The 23493-nt window shown below is 29.5% G+C and overlaps 1 protein-coding gene across 6 annotated transcripts in view; it reads left to right on the top strand.

Annotated features, from left to right (window-relative positions):
• LOC142334157 (transmembrane protein 107-like) overlaps positions 1-23217 on the top strand; it is a 373793-nt gene extending 350576 nt beyond the window's left edge. For all 6 annotated transcript variants that reach the window (XM_075381945.1, XM_075381946.1, XM_075381947.1 and 3 more), the window contains 3 exons: positions 13983-14050; positions 20148-20248; positions 22899-23217. In XM_075381945.1, coding sequence (XP_075238060.1) covers positions 13983-14050; positions 20148-20248; positions 22899-23059 — 330 coding nt within the window. In that variant the 3' untranslated portion in view covers positions 23060-23217. The remainder of the gene's footprint in view (positions 1-13982; positions 14051-20147; positions 20249-22898) is intronic.
• The last annotated feature ends 276 nt before the right edge of the window (positions 23218-23493 follow it).

Below are 23493 nucleotides of genomic sequence, written 5' to 3'. Positions count from 1 at the left end.
GGAAATTTGTTATGTTACTCCTGTTCTAAGTTTTTCCAGGTAACATAAATGGAAAATTATTTTAATGAAAATTTTAACAAAAATTCTTGGACTGAATGACTCATTAATGCATAGCTCAAACTATTTAACCGGTGGAAATTGTAGATGGTACATTGTTTTTACAATGTAGGAACCCACTAAGAAAGGATTTTTGAAAACTTTTGTCTATTAAAGGGTGAAAAAAGGGAAAAAAATATGTTAATAAAGATTCTATATCTCAGGAATCAAATGTGTTATAGTCATTGATATTTATATTTCTTTAAAATTAAATTGATAAGTGTTTCAAGAAATTGATTTTGGGGGAGCAAGTTTTTCTTTTCATGGAACTATATAAAGCCAAAGATATTACTGTTGTAAAAATTTGTATTTAGATTTTTTTTTTAAAACAAAAATATCCCTTTCGACATGCCGAAAGGCGGAGGTAGATTTCACTGGTGCTAAGTAGGGGATAAGAAATATTTCCACCTTAAAGGTAATAAAAAAATTCAAATTTACTCAATACAACAATGGTTACATGTGAAAAAAGTTTCACATGTTTAGCATGTGACAAGTCCAGCAACATTTTGATCGCCCCTTGTAGTACAGTTAATTTGTATTTTTATTTGAAAATCCTTACCTACCGATTGATGTTTTTTTCATATGTTAGGGGTGATGAGGGAAGGTTAACTCCAGATTTTTAACATCCCCTCTCCCAAAAACCATATTATGGTGATGGGGGAGCCATTTGAGGTTTAAAAAATTGATTTTTTGAATTAATTTAAAACTTTTTATTTATTTAAACTTTAATACTATTAAAAGTTTAAATAACACATTTTTTCTAATTTCATCATAATTCATTCCCCATCCCTAAAAAAGAAATCTTAGGTAACATTCTATTGATTGGAGATTCTTTAGTATATTTGTTTTTTTTTTAGTTCCTTTCATTTAACGTAATAAATGTAGAAAAATCAGGTAGAGAGCAGATAAAGAATACTGATTTTTTTAAAATTTTTTAAAACGTTTTTTGGTTTATTTAAACATATAATGATATTTTTACAATAAAACTTTGTTGAAAATTACCCCCATCCCAAAACAGAGATCATAATTTGTTATAAGAAAGATAAAAGATGTTAGCAGCTTCAAAATTTAAAGAAGAATTTCAGATGTATTATTTTTCAATTTTTAATGTTTAACAAAAGGTAAATGTTAAAAATTAAAAAAAACATGAATGAAAAAACATTGCTTTTTTTTGTTCTGGTTTGTTTCCATCGTGATTTTGTATTATATTAACAAATAGCTCATTTAAATATTCAAAATCGGAAGATTGGTTACAAAGATTAACAACATTTCCAAATAACCGTTATCTGTTAGATCGAGAGTGTATCACATTCATGCAAAAATTAGCCTTTAACGTACTAACAAATACCCAGTTTGAATTTTGAAAAATTGGACGATTGTTTACACTGATATTATAAGAGCACCCCATTGCACTTCCCAAAACAGTGCCCCAGGGGCACCATGTTTGTTACGAGGTGCTCGCATCACCTCATTACTCTAGCCTCAAGATGCAGTCCTCCACAGGAAGCCTATTTTTATTAAACGGAAATTTTTTTATATTTATTAATATTATTTTATTTTTATCTAACATAAATTTAGTTCTATTATTTTTGTAATATAATCATTCAGTTTGGACTCAGCTCATATAGTGATAGAGGTTTACAGTTCATTAATTCAATTTATTAAAGTTTGTGCTTCAACCGGAAAATCTCCACTACTACATATACACACATTTTTGTGTAGTTTATGATACTATCAGTAACATAAAGATTCCAACGCAAGGTCATACATCTAAATCGTTTTGTATAAAAATAAAAAAGAATCAAAAATTTAATATTCAAAAATGTATTTTAGGTATAAAAAACAAATAGAATTTTTAAAAAAAATTGTGAAAAATTAAGATTTTTTTTATAATTATGATTTAGGGTATTTTCACATACCCCGTGTTTTTCGAAGTTAAATGAAAATTATTGATATCTTTTGGAATATCATATAATTCTAATAGTATTTAATATAAAAGATATGTAAATGAAAATTTCCAATTCATTGTATAATTATGATAGATCTGATAATAACAATAAATTAAATATCATTTAAAATCATAATAGAAAACAAAGATAATAAAATGGATTTATATTTTCAAATCCATAATTAAATAATTTGGCCTAATTTTGTGAGTCATTGATTTAATATCTGAAATACTATAGTATATATTTCTTAATATAATCATTTGTGTATGATAAAAATGTAGGTGTAATGTTTAAAAATAATAGTACCAATACATCAGTTTATTAGGAATTAAATATTAACTATTTATATTTTTGCATTTAATACTTTGATTCTGTGTTACTGCCTGTATATTTAATGATACTTTTTATAATATTCATGGCCATCTACTCAGCATTAATTTGTATTATTTGTTTATTTGATACATTTGTTTAGTTAATTCGCCCTATTGAGCGATAATAGAAAATTTGACATTAATTTGTTGCTTTACAGTTCTTCCTCAGTTTTTATTATGACTATATGACACATGAGGTGCAAGCAACACCATATTTGTTTTCTCTGATAGTAATGATGTTCTTTATACAGCTACTATGTATAATGAGTAGAGTGAACGTGTCGCTTGTGTAGCCAAATATCACCTGAATTTCTGTCTGTATAAGTAGTACATTTTGCTCAGTATAAGAAGGCAACAAGAAACCATTTCACTATAACCACATTCTTTAATAAGTTTGGCTTACTGGTGACACATGGCATACTAATAAGGTTTGTTATTCTCAAGAACCGTTATATCATTTTCCACAGTGATATGAATATATCAAGTCTAACGTCATTAATGGTTATTTTTTTGAATTATAAATTTATAAAATTATGATTCAATGTAACACAATATTTTATAGTATTTAATTTAGATAGATACCGTCTATTTTATTAAATCAATCATTTTTTTAGGAATTAATTTTATATATTTATTACAAAAAATTTTAACCAATTACCTCCATAGTAAAGTGATAATATCACTATCTTTTATCCAGAGGTTTCCATGTTTGTTTAACAGGTAAAACTTGGGTTTTTTCATAAACTATGAAATTTCCTCTCACATCAATTTGTAATTGGGCATCTCCACTTGTAAGCATGAATAAATATATATTAGTTCACTATACAGAGTGTTTAAAAATCTATCATCTTAAATGTCATTTAAATATTTCAAGGTTTTATCGTGAAATTTTTTTTTTAAATGGCGTGTTAACTGTAGATTTAATAATTAAAGCTGTTTTTAAATATTTCCCTCTCTGTTCAATCAATATAAGTTAAACTAAATTTGTAAAAAAAGAGCAAAAAAAATGTTTTATATACATTGTGTAAAAGATTTATTTTAATGAAAAATAGAAATTATGAAATAGTTTTTTTAACAGATAAAGCAATATATATTTAAAAATAATATTAAAATTATAAGATATGGAAGAATATACAGAGTGTTCGGAAAGTTGATGTGCACTGGAATTATGGAAGTGTAATGATGGATGAAACTTTCTTAATTATTACTTTGTATTTTTATTTCATTATTTTATAGAAATGGATATTACAATAATAAATAGTTTATTAAAAGTGTTAAAAATGACCTCTTCCAACATCAATACAACACTGCACACATTTAAATTTGTTTTCAAACACTTTAACCAGCTAATGTACTGGAATGTTTCATAGTATGCCCCGTTATTGTGGATTTTAGTTAGTCAGTCATGTTTAATCTGTTGCAGATACATTCCTTGTCTCGTTGCTCCTCATTAAAAGTAATTGGAGAAGTCAGATCAGGTGATAGTGCAGGCCACTTCTCAAAATAATTCGTTTACCAAAGATATTTTGTAAAAAGTCATTGATTTGTTAGCTGTGTACGCTGTGGTGCCAACTTGTTAGAACCAACCATGATTGATTTACACTTCTGTTAATTGACTAATGAAGTTTATTAAAACAGCAAAACAGTGATCACTATTAACTGTATTTTCAAAAAAGATTGGACCCACAATGTGCATTCTACTCACACTGATCCTAACTCAAATTTTCATTTTATGTAATTCATAGGGGTTAGTTATCGACTACAGTCATGTATTTTGTGAATTAATATACGCTCCCATTTGTAAAAAATATGTCACACATACCTACTGAATTTTGGTCAATAAAATGTTTAAACCATTGACAATAATCCTGTCTTTTGGCATGATCTGTAGGTTTCAGTTCTTGAACACACATTACTTTGTAGGGGAAAAGTTTCAGTTCATTTGTTGCAGTTTTATATGTGATAGCAAATTCGATATTTTGCTATTATAACAAACTCACAGGACAACCAATAACACCAAAAGAACAGAATGCACGATGTAATTCTAAAGCATACTGTGCAGCGACTTTCAGAACATTCTTAGTATAAAAATGAATGTTAGGAAAACAAAAATAATGAGGAAACAATAAGTCAATAAATGACTAAACAAAAGGAAGAAGAATTGATTCAATAGAACCAACTGTACTTGGGGATCGGCAGCCCTCCCTAAAATGTGGGAGGTGTCCTCCAACACATCCCCAGGCTGAATCTCAGGGCTGCCACGACGCATATTCTTGAGGATGAGGCTCTGATAAGTCTATAAAATGACAAGTAGGGGCCTTCACAGCTGAAGGATCTTCCAACGAACAAGTTTCCTCATGACTTCATTTGGCCAGGTCCTGGTTACTTACTACCTCAATCAGTTCCTCATCAGTCACATCCCACTCCAGCACATGGTGATGATCTTGATGTTCCATGGTAGTCTGCGTGGACCCCACCTACGACACCACCTCTGTACATGTATCTGCATGTACCGCATCAGGCACAGCATCTTCCCAAACACCTCTATACCTATTAATTATATACACCGTATTCCGTAAATCAATCGAATGACGCTGAAGCTCTGGTTCTGCATTAAAATGCTGACGGCCTTGAGTTGGCAAATAAGTTTGTCTATGACACTTCGGAAGAGATCGCGACAAGTAAAGGGTGCCTCGCCCAGCCCTAATCCATCCATACCAGCTTCCCCATCGTCAACTTCCATCTCAGTTGATCTGCTACCGACCTGGACAGACATCCCCTCCACAGCATCCATAGCAAGCGATCCAGAATTCCCAGACCCAGCTTGTAACTTCTTCGAGTCTTCCCCCTCAGTGGGAGAGACACTCAACTGCCTCTTCGCAAGCCTCCTCCTATGACCACTCCGTGCTAACACTCATCCCAGAACCTATCCATGATTCCCGAGACAGAGACAGAAGTTCCTCCTCCAAAGCGTCCCTGCAGCCTTCAGCTTTTGAGGAATCCTTCAATTCCCATCAACAGCCAGCTCCACCTGAGGCTGAGCAGTGTGAACTCCTCCTGATTCCCCAATCAATGCAGATTTACTGCCGCGTGAAGATCCACTCTTGGACTTTGTGCCCCGAGTAGATTTTCCACCTTCAGTAGAGGGCCGAGTATGATTACCGTCAGAACAACTTTACCCAGAACCAGAGATCTCAAAACAAAAAAAAATACTAAATAAATAAACAGAAGTTCGTAAAGAAAACAAAAAATGTAATTACCAGGAAAAGGTCCCTAAAACCAGAAAGAAATGTAAAAATAAAGTAATCACCTAATACAGAACAAAATGTGTCCAAAGTGCACCAGAAAGGCCAGAAAATTCTCAAGATCGAACAGTTTTTTAAGGCCGAACATAAACAAACAGCGAACAGCTGATTTAAACAAATTCTTCTTTCCACTGATTTTTGAAGAAAATCAAGTGAAAAGTACCAAAATACATCAAGAATAATTATGAAAGTAATGAAATAACGGAAAATATTGTTCACAGCCACATAAATGCACTTCTTTGGTAAAAATTGCTAAAAATCGTAGTTGCTAAGCACAAATATTGGGCTAAAGAAATCGTAAAAAACCAGTTACAAGCCTCTAAAGTGACACAAAACAGGTCAGAACGTGACCGAACGGCCGTAATATTGTCCAGAGGTATCAATTTCGCTAAAACAGTCCAATATTAAAAAATAAATGCCTTAGCTCATTGTTGCTAAGACAAGCATAGCTTAGCCTCGGGAGGCTTAGAAAATAAGATGTATATAAAGACGGAAAACTAATAACACAACAGAAACACAGGAAAACAAACGTACAGCAATAAAACACAACTAACATAACAGAAACAAGAACCAAAAAAATAGATGATAGTAAAAACTGAAAGTGAGTTGTTGCAGAAACATCTACAGTCCACAAACCCTCAGCTGACTCTTTCGATATCCAATTACTGGAACATATACAAACACTTATCAGAACATTTAAGAAGAAAACTAACAGGATGGAATATATTATAAAAGAAGAATTGATTAAAACTTTTATAATGATCAGTGTCTGGAAAGAGGCTGGGAAAGAGTTAAACTTATATATTTATGGTATAGATAGAAATGCAAGTTATCAGGAACTCAGAAAAATGCAGCTAAGGATGTAGGAAAGAGGGAGATATATATATATATATATATATATATATATATAGTGTTAAGAAATCATCCTTTAAAGCATATATATGGTAAAGATAAACTGTTCTGAATTCAAGGTTAAATACCTTATACCTTTTACAAAAAATTGGGAAATTTAAAAAAGAAGATTATAATTTGTTTAAAATACTTTTAATGATAAAATACTTGTAATGAAATGTAGTAGAAATAACAAAGATGGACCACTGAATGTGAAAATAGGAGGAGAAAAGATTATGGAAGTAGAAGAATTTTGTTATTTGGGAGGTAGATACTAAAGATGGACGAGCAAGAGCGATATAAAATGCCGAATAGCACAAGCTAAACGAGCCTTCAGTAAGAAATATAATTTGTTTACATCAAAAATTAATTTAAATGTCAGGAAAAGATTTTTTAAAGTGTATGTTTGGAGTGTCGCTTTATATGGAAGTGAAACTTGGACGATCGGAGTATCTGAGAAGAAAAGATTAGAAGCTTTTGAAATGCAGTGCTATAGGAGAATGTTAAAAATCAGATGGGTGGATAAAGTGACAAATGAAGAGCTGTTGGGGCAAATCGATGGAAAAAGAAGTATTTGGAAATGTATAGTTAAAAGAAGAAACAGACTTATAAGGCATTCTGGAATAGTCGCTTTAATATTGGAAGGACAGGTAGAAGGAAAAAATGGTGCAGGCAGGCTACGTTTGGAATATGTAAAACAAATTGTTAGGGATGTAGGATGTAGAGGGTATACCGAAACGAAACCACTAGATAGGGAATCTTGGAGAGCTGCATCAAACCAGTCAAATGATTGAAGACAAAAAAAAAATAAAATACTTTCTTTCACTAATTTTTGTGATAATTTATTCAGTATTTTCAGTCATTTTTAGATACAATCAGTGAGCTTATTGTAAATTCTAGTTAAAATTCAGCCATTAAACAACTTGTTTGATGTTTGAAAAATTAAAACTACAGCAGAACTCATTTCCTTCAATATGTAGGGAGTGATAAAATCAGAAAAATGACAAATTATATTTTTCATAAATCGCTATATACTCTTATATAATGACAGTATATTTTAAAATACACAAATGTTTCTAATGTTGCCTAATTATAATTTTGCAGGAAACATAAAATTATCCATAACTGTTTTTACATTAATATAGAAGGACATCTGTCAGTTATCAGATGATTTATATTTCAGCTTAAAAATACAAAACACTTTGAGAAACTACTTTTAGAAGTTTGAAAAATGTAGACTTATTACAAATAGGGTAGAAAGAACAAATTATGAAACTCCAAATAATATAGTAACAGAAAAAAAGATAATTTGTAAATATAATTGTTTGTTTTTTATTCCTTATTTTTACTCTACTAGCTATGTATTTATGTAATGCACTATTTAAGTACGCTAATCGGGTCCAATTCCAAATCTTGTTGGGGGTTTCTTGAACCCCTCCCCTTTAACAAACAACAAAATTTTAGCACTGAAAAATTTCAGAAGGATTTATGTATATATATATATGCATGTCAGCCTGTTTCTTTTTTGATATTTCCAGATTGGATGGGCTGATTTAATTTTAACCATAATTTGTCAAGGGAGCAGGGAGATATGAACTTTATGGTTACTATATAAAAAATCTTACTTAGTGTAGATAATAATTTTTACATGGTTTGATGCCCCTTAGGTTGCTAAAAATATTTACCGTTCATGTTTGGTTATATTCAGACCCCCTCACAATAGGGTGGAGGCAAAAACTCTTTTTTATATCGTTTGAACAAAAAAAAGTTTGGACAGTCTCATAAAAAAACAATTAACCTATTTAATTCAATCACTTGTCACCTTTAAAGTCCTTCTGATGTAATAATTATCATAGCAATGTTTCCTTTGTTGGAAGCCATTTTTCAAAGTTATTTTTAGTGAGTACTGTAGGTATTCTTGCATTACTTTTGATCTCTTCTATGACTTCAAATCTCTTTCTTTTAAGTGAGATTATAAGTTTAACAAAGAGTCAAAAATCACAGAAAGCCATGTCTGGTGAGTAAGGATCTTGCTGAAATTGTTCAATCTCATGTTTTGCCAGAATTTCTGGGTAAGTTTTAATGTATGGGCTGGAGGATTGTCTTGTTGAATTATCTGATCGTCATTTTCTCAAAGTTGTGGTCTCTTGCGTCGAAGAGCATCACAGCTGACAAAGAACAGTGATGTAGTACACTTTATTGATTTTCTTTGAGGAGCATACTCGTGATCAACCACCTTGATAATAAAAAAAGGACTGTTAATATGAACTTTTATACTGTTTTGTGAAAATTCATTGCAAAAATGTTCCACACACATCATATCTTATCCAGAGATTACATATCTATATTAAAAAATACACACGTTAAGGTGGATGACTAATTACAGACAGATAAATTAAAGAGAACTTTTCATTCTAACGTAAAACATTTTTATTCAACTGTGTGAGGTGTATCTTTTACAAAAAATCTGATTTGGACAACACATGACTTCCTTGTATGCCTATTAAATTATACATTTTTTTTTAAAATGAAAAGTACATAAAATTTTATTTCATTAAAAACATAACTTTTCATATTTTTGTTATTATTGAATTATTGTTCTTCGTAAAAACGCTTTTACAGTGATAAGCTAATAATTATTAATAAATCAATATATTTAAATTAAAAATAAAAAGTTGAAAAAAAAAGAAAGGAGATGAAGTCTGATTCAAACCGATGTGCCTTCCCAAAGATCCAGATATTTCATTAATTAAAATTTTATTTGGCTATATAACTGTGGAACCAATGAAAATAAGTACCACTTATGATATATCGTTGAAAAGCTCTCAACAAAAGGCTTATTACTGCAATTAAGAAAAAGTCCAAATGCATTTTTTTTGGGGTTTTGAGTTTCTTTGGACACTTTTGTTTCAGTCGATTGCAGTTAAAAGGGGAGGTGCACAACTAGATGTTACAACAGTCCTAAATCCAAAATTTCAACATCCTAGGGCTTATCGTTTTTATGCGAGATACATACATACATATGTATAGACGTCGCACCGAAACTAGTCAAAATGGATTCAGGGTGGTCAAAATGTACATTTCTGTTGAAATCTGGAAACCGAAATTATTCACTATCACAATATTTACTTCCTTTAGATAATACAAGGAAGTAAAAAGAGAAATATTATTGAATTTTTTGTTTAATTTCAGTTGAAAATATGACATTTGCCCCCTTTTTTCAGTTTAGCCTTTGGAACCACTGTAAGTTATTGCCTCAGAGGATGATATGTATGAATGTAAATGAAGCATACGTAGTCTTGTACAGTCTCATGTAGACCATTCCTGAAGTGTGGTTAATTGAAAGGCCCAACCACCAAAGAACTCCGGTATCCACCAAAATGTAGTATTCAAATCCATATATCTATTGACTATAATGAATTTCAATTAGTTTCACCTCAAATTGGAAAATATTTGATCATCTGTTTACTTAACTGTCATCAAATGCAGCGAATTGTTAGCCATAAAATAAATAAAATAATTCCAGTGGTGATCTATTGGAACTGGATTAATGGTTGTTAGAATTTTTTTACTTTAGTTCAAGCTGTTTAATTTTCTGAGCACTGTTACTTCTTAGATATTTAAATATACGGAACCTATCCATGTTGAAAGCGAATAATAAATTTATTAAATGAATCTTTATATCAATTCATTTATTGTAAAATATGGTTTTTTTCAATCGGCAATTACTTCATTGTCATATTTCTGTTGTTTATTCTTTCAAACATACTTATTTAAGTAATTTGGTAAAGTTTTCTTCTAGAATATAATGTAATTTTTTTTTTCAAAACAAAGCAGTATGATGATCTGGAAAATTTTGTAGTTAATACTCTTTGTGTTGTAGTTAATAAAAGTTGTTGGCTGTCAAATATTTCGGTTTTTATTTATTATTTGGTAAGAAAGAGCGAGTTAAATTATGTAACGGAACATACCTCTCTCTATTAAAAACAATAAAATATATGTCTTCGTCCACCAAAATAAATCATTATAACTTAAATTTATATTACAAGTTTTTATTTTGGAAAAAAAGCGAGGTGGTAACTTTAAAAAATTGATTAAAAATTTAGATTCCTTGTTTTTTGAGGGTTCTGTTTGTAATCTATATATTTTTAACCTTGTATGTTATAATTTATAAAAAAAAAAAACATATTAATTTAGGTCGATAAAGTTTTCTATTTATTCTATACTTAATAATTGAATTATATTATTTACAACTCTTTGTTGTTTATTCTTTCTTTTGAAGTTAAACTATTTAAAAAAACGCTTTTATGTGAAAATTAAATTATATAAATTCTTAGAAATAAACATATAAAAAAATTATTAGGTTTGATGGATTTGAGAACTTTATTTTTTATTTATTTTTTTTTACTTAACTTATATTTATATGGGTCAAGGTTTAAAGATTTTGAAAATTAAATTTGTATCATTTCTTTTATTTGGAAACATACTATATATATAGTTTAGGGTTTTTTCTATTACATTTTTTTTAAAGATACTTAACATCGGCATTGATAGATTAATAGTAAGCGAAATGATATTTCATAGTATCTTAAGTATATGAACTTATGAAGCTACTTATATAAGTCAGATAATGGAAGTTCAAGATTTTTTTTTTTTATTGAGTTTTTACGAGAGAGGGGGTTTTGTACATATAATCCCCCTCTCCAAACATATATATATTTTTTATATTATAAAATTTCATATAAATATATAACTAACTTATTTATGTCTTATGGGTTTTTTATGGTTAATGAAGTTATTGTAATAAAATTATTTAGTGATTTTGATTGTTTCTTTTTTTTTAATCTAAAAGGCATAAGTTCATATCTTGGTAAGTTTATTCCATATTTATATATTTTGTTATAAAAAGTAATATTTTTATTTGCATTATTTATGGTATTTTTGAAAATTATATTAATCTAGGCTATCAGTTCCCCATTTTCTTAATTTATTTTTGTTTTATTTTTTCATGAAATTTAACGGTATTTAATTTACCTACCAATTTTATAAAGTATTACAACCAGGAGCTGAGAAAAATGGAGGAAAAATCTTTACATTTTTCAGATTTTTTTTTTTTTTTTAATTATAGATATAAATCTATAATTATCTTATTAATTATTTTAATTAATAAATTTACTAGAAACAGCTTTTAAGTTTTTATGAGGATAATAACTATTTTATCATAAAAAAGTTTGAAATTTTTATTTCTGAATTTTGTTGAATATTGGTCAGTTTGTATTTAATAGATCAACCGAAGTACAGAATAATTGAAAAAGAATGACTTACCTTAACTTATTACACTTGAGCGCTTCTGTTAGGATGACTTACCTTATTTATTTATTTATTTCAATTATTCTGTATTTAGGGTTGATCTATTAAATATAAATTAAGTTGTATTGGTACAGAGGAGTATGGATATTAAAATAATTGTTTAAAAAAAATATATATATATATATATATTTGTTGATAACTTCCAATTGAGATAGATTAAAAGTTATAACAATAGGAAACTAAATTTACTTTTATTAGTTAATATAATTTATATTCATTTAATATGGACTGTTCATTTTATCTAATGTTCAAGTAAGTCATTTGATTGTTATGTAAATTGTTTTGTGTATTAAATTCTTGGCAAGAGTTGGATTTTTTCTCATGTGATCTGTTGTTAAATTTATTCATTTTTTCTGTAATGTAGTTGTTCAAATTGAGAATAATGACGCTAAAATTAACGTAATACATCCAGTGCAGTTATGAATGAATGATTTATTGTTTAGCTGTTGGTTTATATTTTAGATACTTCTACCCAGTTTTTAGTTTTGTGAATGAGAAAGGGTTTTTCCTTAACGAAGTCTTTAGCTATTTTTGGAAGGATTTTTTATATCTGAAGGAAAATTGTTTTTTGTCATATCATAATATATAAGCAAGTAAATTATTAATATAGATTATAGATTATTAATGTAATCATTTATATATTGTTCCCTTCTGGCTAAAATGCCTTGTGAATGGATTTTGGGCAGAATAGGTATCTACTGCTTAGTGAGATCCTAAGTTGTCTTCTGTGTGGTGTCTATCTTGTGTTTTTGGTTTTTCTGATGGGTAGATTATATAATCTACCAAAGATATATTATTTTTGAAAGTATATGTTTGGAGCGTAGCTTTATATGGAAGTGAAACTTGGACGATCGGAGTATCTGAGAAGAAAAAATTAGAAGCTTTTGAAATGTGGGTGCTATAAGAGAATGTTAAAAATCAAATGGGTGGATAAAGTGACAAATGAAGAGGTGTTGCGACAAATAGATGAAGAAAGAAGCATTTGGAAAAATATAGCTAAAAGAAGAGACAGACTTATAGGCCACATATTAAGGCATCCTGGAATAGTCGCTTTAATATTGGAGGGACAGGTAAAAGGAAAAAATTGTGTAGGCAGGCCACGTTTGGAATATGTAAAACAAATTGTTAGGGATGTAGGATGTAGAGGGTATAACGAAATGAAACGATTAGCACTAGATAGGGAATCTTGGAAAGCTACATCAAACCAGTCAAATGACTGAAGACAAAAAAAAAAACATGACTAATAATTTTAGGCTCTTTATTTTATCCACGTAAAAGCACATCTGCAACAAAATTTCTTCATGCAGTTACAGGCAGTGTAAAGTGATTTAAAATGAGAATGTTTTTTTAATATTTTACTTATGATCTTTCTTGACTGTTTTCTATACAATAATTAACTAATTCGAAGCTCATTAGTAAGTGTATTTCTGGTTTGTGTAGTGAATAATGTAGTTTGTTACTTTCATCACCTGGTTATGATCTGTTTTTTTTTAAATTAGAAATCGTTAATAAAAAGGTGGTTGGGACAGAGTAATTAACATTAAAATATAATTAGCTAACTTGCTCAAGTCTTAAACTAATCAATCTATCACATATGATTAACAGTTTAACAGAATTTGTACTCATAAGATTTAATATATGTTGACTTGTATTAGATTTGAATAAACATGTTAATGATATACTGTTGTTAAATTAATAGTATTGTCAGGCTTATAATAATACGTTGTAAGATAGTATAATCGTAAAATAAATTAAAAAATTGCATTTTTTGTGGCACTGTATTTATATATAGTTCAAGTATATACTTGTGAATAAAAATTGCACAGTTTTATACTTTTGTAAAAAGTAATTTTTTTTAGCACTGCATCATTTTTGTTATTTTTTTGCACACCGAGTGTTTTTTGTAAAAAAAAAAAAAAAATGCACCTGGTAAAGAATTTTCTATTGAATCGAAAAATTTAATATTTTTGTCTTTATTTCTGTTTCTTGATTATAAAAAGGATGAAATTGTTGTGTCTTGTTTACCGTATGATTACAACGGAAATGATTACGGGATCAAAATTACAGAGTAAGTATAAAAAAAAAACTTTCATTTTTTAATATTATAATTTTTATATAGAAGTTTTCAAGTATTAGATATGAGTTATTTTTTAACACCTTTATCAATACATCTTTTAGAATAATTATTAAAACTTTTATAACATTATTATATGTGCAAAAATGTTTATTTTGGAGTGCTATATAAAATTTAAATAAATAAATAAAAATAATATGCTAAAATTAAAGGAAATATATTTGCTTTATTATAACCTGGAAAAAGAATTTGGTTAATTCAATTATTATCTAGTATTAAAAATTGTAAAAAAATGAGAGTTTGGGTTGGAGCAACAAAAGATAAAAAAACAAAAAATGATACACCGAACGAAAAGTGACAGGAATGAAGATGAAAAAATGAAATTGGAAGAGGTGAGACCCATGAATATGTATTGTCACCTCATCTGTACAATATTTATGGAAATGAGATATCATGAAAAGATTTTTAAGTTAGTCGTGGGTTATATTGAGAGGTGATAATAAAAATTTATTTTTTGGGCGAAGAACAAGTAAAGAACAAGTCCAGTAAATTTATCATGGAGATGAGACATGGAGTTGTGGCATGGTCCCATAATTCAGTTACTAGAAAGGTGGACATGGTGGATGAGAGTCCTATGTTAAGTATCCTGTATTGACCAGGTGTCCACATTTAGTTTATCATATAATGGTTATCCAGAAAGAATCAGAGATGGTCAGGTATGCTAAGGAGGGGTTGATTGAGCCAAGGGAAGAAAGTCAGCAATTGTAGGTGATCAAATAAAAATAAAAGTTACAAGTAATTATTAAAAAAATTTACAAAAGAAAGTAATATGTTTTAAATGAAAATAAACCATGAAAAGATAAAATAATGAAAATTAAAAATAAATGTAATGGTACATGCACAGAAGAAAGAAAGAGTCGGAGAGTAATGAAAATTTAAATTATGAAAACTAAGGAATTTAGTGACAAAAATAAACATCAGTACAGAATTCAGAGAAAGATTTGTTAAATGCTTTACGTGAAAGAATCTGAAACATGAAATTTAAGAAAGAAAATAGAATTTTTGAAAATTTTGAGATGTCGATATAAAGGAATATGACAGGAATAAATTGATCCGACAAAATAATTAAAGGTATTTCATAAAGAATGAAGAATTTTTTTGACTTCTGTTTTATCTTTCATCCTCAATTGTTTATTTTATATATCCTGACCTCCTTAGGGGAAGACACCAGCCTTATGACGATACAAATTGCCACACCATCTCCTCTATTCCTAGGCCTGTTGGGCTTTACCGGAGGTCATCTTTTAGACCCTCTAAACTTGATAACACAACACAGCCATCAGTTTGGTCTTTCTCATGATACTGCTGATGCAAATGCCTCATCAGTGTGTTTGCACAACCTACTTCATATGAATTCTTTCAACCACGACCACCTACCATAACTTAAAACCCTCAACTATCAAATTAACCTATTCAGGAAACAACATTTTCTAATACCATCAGCCTTCCTCTAAAACTAAGGATTTCATACAAATACTCTTCCTATTTCTAACTTCCATTTAACTATGCACCCATATAATGATCTGGGTGCATAGTCTTTAAATACCAAAAATACTATCCTTATATCAACAAAGCAAATGTTGATCGCAAGAACAAAACTTTTGCCCTATAATTCAATTTACTTAAAGTCCTTTTGATATACTTAAAAATCAAGAAACAAATTCACAAATTTATTAAGTCTCTAATGGAAATATACCCTATTTCTCTTTGCTCTGGTCTGCTTTTGGGAGCGAGGTCAATGCCTACACTCTCCTACACCGCAGCTCTATCACAGTTTTCCATACATCCAGTATTTTATGTTTCATTATTTTGTATATGCCAATCTTTGTTTTTCTCTATGGTTTTTAACTTCTACTTATTTTTTTTTATCAAATTAGTTAAACCTAATTACCTTGTGTATATGCTTCCCAGTTTTTACCTCTTTATCAGATTCTGCTATGAATTTCCGTTCTTCTTCAATGGAACTATCTGTTGACAGGTATCAAGAAAACAGCATTCTCCATGTCTATCTTGAGCCTTTTCTTTTGAATTACATAATTTCCTTGTCTTCCCTTCAAATCATCCAAAATTCCTATTTTCCTTCTTCCTCTTCCCCCCACACCTGCAATCTTTCCTTCAATTATTACTTTTCAAATGTAGTCATGTCTTAGACTGTGGCTTTTCTTCATCCATCCTTTATATAATTTTTCTGCGTAAATAATGAAATTTTAAAATGTTTTATTAATTTATATTCCTTTATTTTAATTTTGTTTTTACATCTATCAAAATTTCATTATTCATTTTTATTTTTATTGGTTTTCAAACTGAATTTATTTCTTTACAATATATCCATGTCATAAAAATATATATTACATGTATAAAAAAAAAGGAAATGAAAAGAGAATTGGTTAATACTTATATATGATGAAAAGGAGATTTAAGTTAAAAAAAAAAGTTATAAGATAGATAGATATCTTCTACATGGAAAAAGAACCATTCTAAGAAACTTTACAGGTATTTTTTTATCTGAAAAAAGAAGAAAATTAAAATAATATGAAAAAAAAAATACAATAGAATAAAGAAAGAACATAAAGAAAAGATTGGATTCAGATATGTTTTATATATAAATGTATATACATAGATGAGTATATATATAATACAAAAAAATTGTTTTAAAGAATATTAACAGTGTTATTTATTTTATTATGAAGTGTAGAATTAAACAAAATAATATTAATAATTAAAAAGTGTAATGTATATACAAGGTATTCAATTTATTGTCCTCGACGTATTGTTATTGTATTATAAGTGCATGGTGATAAAATACTTTTTAATGTGGTCAAGTGTTTGTTTTTATATAAGTTATGTAACTGTTAATTGGTAGTAGCAGCTGAATTAAGAGTTAAGTAACATCTCATAAAAAATTTGACACCAATCTGTCAATATTAGAAATTATAATAATAAAAAAGAGTTACATTAGTTCAATTGTATGTTGCTAACTTGTTTACTTAACTGTTTCTGGTTTTAATACTTGTATGATTTATCAGTATTCCCTTATTTTTTAAATAAAGAGATATACTGTTGATCTGTAATGGATACTAATCTTTATTATAAAGAAAATTGTAAAGTTATATTGAATAAATTACCTCCATCTGTACCATTGGATGAGAATTAATGATTAACTCATTCAGGTCTCTGGTCATATAATTTTAAGTTTTTATCTACTGTTTTGAATTATCCTTTGTGTTTTACAATGAAAAAAGAACTTGATAAAATATAATTTTTTTTTCTTATATATTATGTGCATACGAACATTAACTATACATCTATCATACAGTTGTTCAGCAGTATGTAAAATCAACTTACCTTATACTAGTTGTTGGAGATGTTCCCCATGAAAATCCAGACGTTACTGCACTTGTTTCTTCTTGTTCTTGAAGATTCTCACTAGTTATTCTTGTAGAATATTCTCGTTGAAATCAGAAGTAGCTGTTTAAAGTTGCTGGATGCTTTGGGGGATTTCCTAGATAAACTTTTTGCATAATCCCAGAAGTAAAAATAGATTCGGATAAAAAATAAAGATTAGATCTGGATAATGAAGTGGCCATAAGCCCTTTAGAAAAGATTCTATCTAAAAACTCCTTGCAGTAACTTCATGGATTGGCCAACTACATGTGTGGTCGCACCATCTTGTTAGAATCATAGGATTATTAATATCATTCTCAGTTAGCTCTCCCATGAACCCGTGAATGACTTCCCGATAACAAGCTGAATTTATAGTTTTTGCAAAGAATATTAGACCAACTATTCTTCTAAGTATTGCAACTATACTCCAATTTTCTGGTCTTGTAAAGGAATTTCATGTACGTACTGTAGATTGTTAGCAGACCATAAACATGAACTCTGTACCTACATATACCTCAATAAATGGAACCATGCCTCATTGGTATAGAAAACATAGTCCAAAATATTGTTAGAATTATCCACTAGAAACTGTTGAAAACATTCTCAATATTGAATTCACTTTCACTTTACATGAGTATGCACAAACTGCTTTGTGTACTGTTGCTACACTGATTTTTTTCTGTTGAGCTTTTCTTCATTGAGTATTGATGGTCTATTGCTTTGATCAAAATTTTTTACAGATTTTATTTCCCTAAATTTCTCAATTAGCGTACTTACACTATATCGATTAGGAACAGGTGTACCTGGAAATCTGACAAAAAACTGGCTTTCAGTGTCTGTGTATTCTCACCATGCTCACAGAAGATGTATTCAATAAGAAATATTTGCTGTTCTAAAGTTAACACCATTCTGTGCACACATGGAGAGACAGTGTCAATCGTTCAAAAATGATGAACAGTCAAAAAACAAACAGACAACAAAGAACCACACATCGTCTTGTCTCAAGGTTTCCATCCTGATTAGGTTGCAGAAGTAAACTGTATTCAACACAGAGTTACCTACCTTTATGGAAAACATTGGAAGTACATTGAATACAATCCAACATATATTGTTTTATATAGGTGTATATACTTTTGGGAAGTACTGCATTGAGTGATTCAAAAAGGAGTTCTCAACTTTAAAAGCATATAAAAATTTATTTACATAACTCAGATTCAATTGAGGTCTCATTTCATAGCAAAACACAAGTTTTAACTTGCATAGTTCATTAGTACCGGATTCGGCCACAAGCACTGTCATCAATGTTGCTAAAAATTACTGGACATTTACTGGTGCAAAACATGTCCACTGTGTGTCTTAGTTTTATGATTTGTAGTTAGCAATTGCAGTTCAACTTAATTTTTGTAGAGATTTTAGTAGAGAGCCTCTTAGTAGGTATACAATTTACTCTTGGCACCAAACCTTCATTGAGGCAGGTTGTTCTGTTAAACGTGTATAATCACCGCCCTGGTGATTATGGCCGCCCTGGCCATGCATCCTTGAAGTTGATGTGGAACTACTCAGAGAAAGCTTTGCACGTAGTCTGAAAAAATCAACTTGATGTGTCATACGAGACGCATTTCACAAACGACTGTTTGGCGCATATTATGTAAATGATTGCATTGAAGCCATCCAAAGTAACCATGATTCTACACATTACAGATAACAACAAATTTTCTTGGCTGCAGTTTTGTGTGGAAATGATGGATAGAATTGCAGACAATAATACATTTTTAGATATGTAATTTTTAGTGATGAGTCAACGTTTCACATCAGTGACAAGTTAAACGCCTGTAACTGCCGAATATGAAGTAGAAAAAACCCTCATGAAACTTTGTAGCCAATTCATGATAGCCTTAAGATAAATGTTTTTTGTGCCCTAAGCAAACAAAACTGTACGGCTCCTTCTTGGAGGCAATTATAAACGTTATCATTTATTTGGACACGATTCAAAATTTTTGTAACCAAGAAAGATACCATTACTATCAGAAGATAGGTCGTCACCTCACTATTGCATAGAAGTCCAAGTGGATTGATCGTGAAGGTGCAATTGCATGACCACCTTGCTCCCCAGATTTGATCTTGCTAGATTTTTTCTTGTTGGGGTTTCATTGAAGATCCAGTTTATGTACCACCTTTGCCTGCTGGCTGATCTTGTTGAGCTAAGACTTAGAATTAACGTCACAACTGCAAAGGTAACGCTCGATTTGCCGGCTACAATCTGAAATGAAATCATCTTCAGTTGGGTTGTGTCACATTACAAATAGAACCCATATCAAACCAAAGTGAATGTTATGTGATAAACTTGATGTATTTTTCTCTATGAAATGAGATTTCAACCAAATTTAAGTTATCTCAATAAATTTGTATATCTGTTTAAAGTAGTGAAGTTATTTTTTTATCACCCGGTATAATATTATTATCAGATATAACATATATTGGCTGTACATATGATACTCAATATCATCACATTCTATCATTGGCTAAGATTGTGATTGTTATGTGCAGTTAAATAGGTTGTCTAATAGTAAATTATAGATTAGTGTATTATAGTATTAAAGTATATATATTTATTGTAGTTTTTTTTTTTTTAATTCTTTAATTGCAGAATGATAATTGGGTTGTCATTAGCAATTGGATTTATAGGCATTGAACTGATTGGTTTTATGTCTGGACTTTCTATGTTTATGCCATCTGCTTCGGTATTTTGTATCCTTCTACACATATTATTAATTGATGAAATAAAGTCTTGAACAGACTAGTATTTAAGATTGTTAGTACAGTAACTACATATTAAAAGTATAACAGTTTTACTTATAATTGTATGAAAATAATATTAGGATATGTAATTTTAAATAAAATGCAATTATGTAATAAAAAAATTTTTTTTAATATTTTCAATATAATTTCTAAATTTTATGAAAACAAAATGTTTTGGTACAATTTTTTAACAATAAGCTAATGTATGTATTGTTGAATTTATATTCACTGATTACATCTCTTAATAATTGCAGTTTTACTATATTCTAAGTGTGCATATGTATGTAATAGACAAAGAGTTAAAAGTTATTTTTATCAATATTTCTTAATTATACTGATGTTGTGTAGACTATACTCTGTTCGCATTCATGATCATCCCCATTCATCCTCTGAAGTAATGCCTTATGATGGTTTTAGAGGCTAAACAGAAAAAAGAGAGAGTGCTTGTTAATCAATGTGATGAAATCTGCTAAAATGTTTTTAAAATATTAAAAATTACTATCAATTCATATTTAAAATGTGTGAAAATTATTCTTCCAAAATAATCATTGGTCACTGGTTTCTTGTAACAATTGCCACCGGTAACTAATAACTTACAATTAATGCCACTATAAGTGGTAACTTCGTTAAAGAAGGAGCTGCATGAAGTACGTGAGCTGAAAGTTTGCCCCCTCTCCAACTGTTATGTTTAGTGTACTAGTCATTCTTCTGTACTAGTTTGTTTTGTTTGCATTTTATATACAAATTTGTCATGTTATTCGTAATTAGATGATGTCATTTGGAGTATAGAAAATCTAGTAAGGCCTCATAGAAAGGATCAGGAAAAGGAAAAGGAGTTGATATTTATTTTACATATATATTGCATAATATTGTACCGAGATAATTTCTATTAAAGTCTTCTAATTTTTTTTTAATATCTTCTTTACTAATGCTTTATACACTAGGTCTGTAAATAAAGTAATGAGACTAGTTTTTTTTTACTGTAACGTTACTAGTAAACATATGGTTATATAAACAGCTGATTTATATTAGGTTTTAATATTTTTAGTCTATTGTTGCCACGTGAGACCTAAACAAACTTTTTGTGAAACGAGTTTTTGTTGTGCATTACAAAAATGAATGATACTAATTATGAGTGAGCAATGTTGTGCAATCAAGTTTTGTGTTAAACTCTGTGAGAATGCTACTGAAACGTTTTCAGAGTTGAAAAGAGTGTATGGAGATGATTCTTTGTCACGAGCCCAAGTTTTTAGGTGGTTTAAAGCATTTTCAGATGGCTGGGAATCAGTTGCAGACGATCCACGCTCTGGAAAACCGTTAACGTCAAAAAGTGAAGACTATGTTGAACGAATCAGAGACTTGATACAGTGCGACTGGCGATTAATTGTCAGAAAGATTGAATTTGATCCCTACTACAGTCCATCATATTTTGACTAACAAATTGGATATAAAAATAATTTGTGCAGAATCGGCCCCAAAAAACCTCACTGTTGGACAGAAAAACAACTGAGTGGAAGTGTGCCACGATCTTCTAGGGCGAATTGAAATGGATCCTGATTTTCTAAAAAATGTTATTACTGAGTCGCTTTAATATTGGAAGGACAGGTAGAAGGAAAAAATTGTGTAGGCAGGCCACGTTTGGAATATGTAAAACAAATTGTTAGGGATGTAGGATGTAGGGGGTTTACCGAAATGAAACGACTAGCACTAGATAGGGAATCTTGGAGAGCTGCATCAAACCAGTCAAATGACTGAAGACAAAAAAAAGTTATTACTGGTGATGAATGTATGACCCAGAAACAAAACACCAGAGTAGGAGTGGCACATTTTAAACACACCATGTCCCAAAAAAGCAAACATGAGCAAATCAAAACTGATAGTAATAGCAATCTCCATAAGGAGTTTTTGCCTACAGGACAGACTGTAAATCAATATGTTTACCGAGAAATTCTTGAAAGACTGCAGAAAAGAGTTGCCCGCGTGAGACCAACCATCAAAGACAGCTGGATGCTGCATCATGACAGTGCACCTTGTCACATTGCACTCTCAATTAATGAGTTTTTGGCAAAGAAAAACCCTCCTGTAGTTTCTCAACCACCTTATTCATCTGATTTGAGTCCCTGCAATGTTTTCATGTTTCCGACTTTAAAAAAACAACTCACGTATACCATTTTGCAACACTAAAAGACATAAAAAAAAAAAAAAAAAAAATGTAACTGACCATCTGAAGGATATTCTGGTTTCCGAGTTCCAACACTGATATGAAGCGTTGCGTGGCTTCCAAAGGCGGAACTGTTTCAAAGGTGATAAAAAAGTTTTTTTGAACCACTTTATTTTTACAGACCTTGTATATGTTATTTTTATGTATTATATGATTTCTATCTTATTAAAAAATTTTATTAAACTCATTTAATCATTTTTTTTTTTTTTGTTGACCCTTTTATGAGATGGTTTTTTTTTATCAGTAGAGTAGGATATCTCTTACTGTTTTAGATGTAATCTTTATAATTTATTATTTTTATGTATTTATATAAATAAAATATTTATTTTTATACATGCTGATAATTATGATAATGCCTTGACGTTATATTATAAACAGCTATTGGATGCCATTCGACTGCTTCAATATTATTATCGTATGCATTATTCGACGAATGGGACTGTAGTCTGTATTGGTGGATTTTTGCTATGTGTTCTCTACCTCCTGGTTTATTTGAAATTATATATGCTTTTAGCCAGATTGTATTAAAAAAAATTTAATTTGATTTGTTTTTTTTTTTTTTTTAATAATAGTACTAATTGAAATGGAAAAAAATAATGTACCAGATTTAAATTGAATTTAATTAACTTATTTATGTTTTATCATAACATTTATCATAATTTGTAGGATTAGTACATGTATACATAGAGAATAATGTATCTACTTAATTGTTTTGTTTTTTTATTAATTAATTTATAATAGTTTGTGTTTTTTTTCTATTGATGATAATATTATTTGTAATTAATAAATTATTCTTATATTAAATGATTTATTATTTTATAGTTTTTTTTATTCCTGTTTCTATGTTATAAAAATTATTTTATTTGATTTATATAAACCAGTAAAGCTAAATATTTAACCAGAAAAGGAGACACACTATACAATCTTATAAATGAGCGGTACAGTCATTTTACTGTATGTTTATGTTGGTTTA

This window comes from Lycorma delicatula, chromosome 13 (genome assembly GCF_047948215.1).
Source record: "Lycorma delicatula isolate Av1 chromosome 13, ASM4794821v1, whole genome shotgun sequence".
In the NCBI taxonomy this organism is placed as follows: Eukaryota; Metazoa; Arthropoda; class Insecta; order Hemiptera; family Fulgoridae; genus Lycorma; species Lycorma delicatula.
Note: the sequence above shows the minus strand (reverse complement) of the source record. Positions and strands in the feature narration are given on the sequence as shown.